This window comes from Stegastes partitus, unplaced genomic scaffold (assembly GCF_000690725.1).
Source record: "Stegastes partitus isolate 25-593 unplaced genomic scaffold, Stegastes_partitus-1.0.2 Scaffold1328, whole genome shotgun sequence".
NCBI lineage: Eukaryota > Metazoa > Chordata > Actinopteri > Pomacentridae > Stegastes > Stegastes partitus.
The window spans coordinates 170,005-173,960 of NW_007579059.1; the positions used below are offsets into that span (position 1 = coordinate 170,005).

At 43.3% G+C, this 3,956-nt stretch overlaps 1 protein-coding gene across 5 annotated transcripts in view; it reads right to left on the reverse strand.

The window, feature by feature from the left end:
* The window catches only part of dtna (dystrobrevin, alpha), a 25,480-nt gene extending 22,912 nt beyond the window's left edge, over positions 1-2,568 (reverse strand). For 3 of the 5 annotated variants that reach the window (XM_008298575.1, XM_008298572.1, XM_008298571.1), the window contains exon 1: positions 1,051-1,176. In XM_008298575.1, the coding sequence (XP_008296797.1) occupies positions 1,051-1,067 (17 nt within the window). In that variant the 5' untranslated portion in view covers positions 1,068-1,176. Of the gene's footprint in view, positions 1-1,050; positions 1,177-1,648; positions 1,717-2,380 lie in introns of those variants that run through there. The other 2 variants (XM_008298573.1, XM_008298574.1) reach the window with 2 other exon arrangements.
* Between the last annotated feature and the right edge of the window lie 1,388 nt (positions 2,569-3,956).

Below are 3,956 nucleotides of genomic sequence, written 5' to 3' on the forward strand. Positions count from 1 at the left end.
CTAATTTATGTGCAACTTGGTCGTAACAATCAGAAATGTTTAAGAAAAACTTAAGTTGGACGAGACTTTGAAAGGGAGAGCAGCGGAGAGAACGCTCACACCATGCCTCGCTGCACACTGTCCGAGGCAATCTAATACACCTAGTCATGTGGTTTGTTGCCATGGCAGCAAAGATCCCAGCCGCTCCATTCGTAAAAACACACACACACACACACACACACACACCCATACAGCAAACACCTCCCACTGCAGACGAGCAAAAGTTTGCAGAGAAAAGTTTTTTCACCAGTAAATATCTTTTATGAGATGGCGCTCTGCGGGCTGGTGGTCGGGGGCGCGGTGGCACGTCTTGGGCGAGCGGCTCGAGAAAACTCTTTTTCTGCGAGACAACCATCCAGGCGTGCCGTTTTAAATTACTCTGACAGTAATTGGTAGAGCCAAATATTATGCTGCAGAGACCCACGGTGCAGAAATTAGAATTCACCTGGTGTTAAAAAAAAAAACCAAACAACAGCACTTCTCTTTTTTCTCTCTCTCTCTCTCTTTTGCTCGCCTTCCTCCGACTCTTACAGTCAATTATGGAGGAATCTTTGAAATCCAGTTTAAGAGGGAAGAGATTAAGCTAATAAGTTAACCTGCTACTACAATATCAAGTGCGGTATTTCAGTAAATTACCTCACAGCATAGCGGTTAAGAGGAGAAATGTCTGATTATTAAAGACATATTATCCTAATAAAGCAAATGCTCATAGAAATCTTTCTGAGACATGCTTCTAAAGACAACCACAGATAATAAATCTCATCAGTTTTGTGTTAAACGCAGCCACAACAGCAGCTTTGGATGCAATGTCAGGCCGGCGGTCCAATGTCATCTTGAAAGTAATAGATATTCAGGCCCATTCATCACTTACAGTTTATGCAAAAGTGTACAAATAGACACAGTTTTTTCCTTTTCGTAGATTAACATTGATATTCTGTTCTACGGTGACCTTCTGTTTTCAGAGAAGCAACTGTAACAGTTGAGCCGAAGCAAACAAGATGACCAACGTACCTTTCATACAGCACCATGCTTCCTCCCCCTTTTGCTCTGAGATCACTACTAAATCGCCTCCTTTCTAGAAAACACAACTCCGTCCAGACAACAGAAACCTGCCGGTGTGGGACGAAGCCTCGGCGGCGATTTCTGAAATTAGAACCTGCGAGCCGGGAGACGGTGTGTGCTGCCTCTATCTTTAACTACAAATGAGAAGGGCGCCACATTCTTGTGCGGCTTTACCGAGTTCTCTAGTTGCAGACCCCCAAACCCCTTCGCTCCTGGCATGTGCCCAGCAGACATTACTCTTTCTCCGTGGGCACTGTCAGTCTCAGGGAAATAACTGCCCTTAAAAGAGCAAATCATGTCGAACCGTGAACAGTGCAGGAGGGGGGACTGGTGGGGCGAAGCACTGCCAAAGGGTCTCGCAGCAATGACTCACTTGCTGCACAGACTTCCAAATATCAGAAAGAAAAAAAAAAAAGCCTTATTAGTGGGTTATTTACATTCTGATTCTATTTCTGTAGCGGCTCAACAGTGCTGTGAATTTACCTCCTCCTCCTCCGTGCACTTGGAACACACTGTCATGCAACATTTTCCAAACACAAGCACTTACTTGAGTTACAGTCCAATCTGTGTTTGGCCGGCTCGGGACAGTACATCGCAGCTGTTACCACTGATTGGCCAGAGTTATTTTTACATCACGAGACTGTAAACTACACTGGCATCCAAATCCCATCCCCTGACAGGAATAAAAAGAGAGAGAGAGAGAGAAAAGCTGCACCATTGACTTTAGGCTAATCAGCTGTTGTGTTTGCTGGAGTGCAGGCTGTGGAGGAACTGTTCTCCAGCCACTCATGTCCTGCTGGAAGGGCCCTCCGTCGCCTGCTGAGCATCACCATGGTTTCGGCTGCGAAAAGGGAAAAACTTTGGGACCCTGATGTGTTAAATCAGATTCGAGGCTGCTGTGATTTTGTTTTGTTGTTGGATTCTGTGCAAAGTGCCAGAATGAGCAGAAACTGTGGAATTAAAGTGGCGATGTGATGCAAGAATAAGAGATGCTCTCCAAATGGACCGGACGTGAACGGCAACAGGCACCTCATGCTCTGCTCATGCATCACCTGTCACGCTAGAGACACCTGTGAGAGACAAAAAGGTCCCGCTGATACCCAAACATACCCATCCCCTGCGCTTTTTTCCTCCCTCGTCCCTGCAAAATCCTCGCTTTCATCGCGGAAACTTGACAAACTCCCCTTTCACCCAGAGTGCCAAAGTAGGTTAAGGTCGCTCCTCTGACTGCCTTCGCCTTGCCTTGCCTCCGAGCAGCTGCACTTTGCACAAGACTTACCAGAATTTATTTCGAGGCATGTCATGCAACATCACCGCTTTTCCATCCAGGAATCCGTCGTGTCCCGCGGTGCGATCAGGGTTTCTTTGGCGTCGGCGGCTGCATCGCTGCGAACGAAGCGGCCGTCGTTGTGCCGCTCTCCTGCGAACCGCTCGTGTTGTGGAAATTTTCGGGCAGCGCACTGGCTGAGCGGAACAAGGCAGCGGCTGCCTCCAGTCTGTGGCCTCCGCGGTGACGTAATGCGGAATCTCTTCCCTTGCGTCAGTGTTAAAGTTTGATGCAAAAAAAAAAGAGGAGAAAAATGAGGAGAAAAGAGCAGATTTACATGCATATATTATCACAGATGCATCCATACAGGCTGTGTACACATGCAGCCATTTGCCAGTTGAAGCCGCATCTTTACATTTGGCTTCAAGAAGATGACGTCATGGTAAACAAGGCGCATTTCGGCAAACAAAAACAACAAATTAATGAATCATAATTGGCAATCGCGTGCTTATTTCAAGATCTTCCATGAAAACGTAGCGATGAATAGATGATCAGTTTCCAACTCATTAAGCAGATTAATTAGTAATTTTCATGAAATTACCAATTAACTGCAGATGTTTTAAAACTATGATTAGACTCTAAAATTGATCAACCACATTCAGCTTAAAGGTCCCATATTGTGCCTCTTTTTCAAGGCAAAATAATAAATTCTCACATGTCTCCACGGTGAGTTTCAGGTTTTCCAGCTCAAGATGCTGCAAAGATTTCACCATGACTGCATAACTTCCAGGTTTTAGGGTTTTTCTAAACATGCTGTTTTGCTCTGAAACCCAATTAGCTGTGCTGGTCGTACCTTGATATCTAAACAGCTTTTGTTTTTAAACCTCCAAGTTTATAACAACCACGAAATACAATAAAAATACACTTTCTTTCACGTGTGTTTCTTTTTTGTTTTCATTTGGCATCAAGAAGATGACGTCATGTAGATGAACAAGGCTCATTGTAGCAAATGAAAACAATAAATTTATGAAATTATAATTGCATCAAAACAGTTCTTATTTCAAGATCTTCCACGAATACAGAGCGATAAACAGATGATCAGTTTCCAACTCATTAAGGACATTAATTAGTGATTTTTATAAAATTACAATTTCACATTGCAGATGTTTTAAAACTATGATTAGACTCTAAAACTGATCAACCATATTCAACTTAAAGGTCCCGTATTGTGCCTCTTTTCACCAAAGTAAAGTCTCATATGTCTCCACAGTGTTTTTCTCGTGACTGGATAACTTCCTGGTTTTTGGGCTGTTCTAAATGTGCTGTTTTTGCTCTGAAAACCAATTAGCTATCGGTGGCTCTGTCCTGGTCACACCTTGATATCTTAACAGCCTTTGTTTCACACCTACAAGTTTATAACAACCACAACATACAATAAAACTGAATTTTCACCATTAAAATCTGGCATTATCTGTCTGCCCTAAAATCTTTCGTTAAGCAAGGTAAGAAATGTAATTTGTTTTCACAGACATCTGAGCTCCTTAAACTTACAATAAATAGTTATTGTGACAAATATGAATCTTACAAA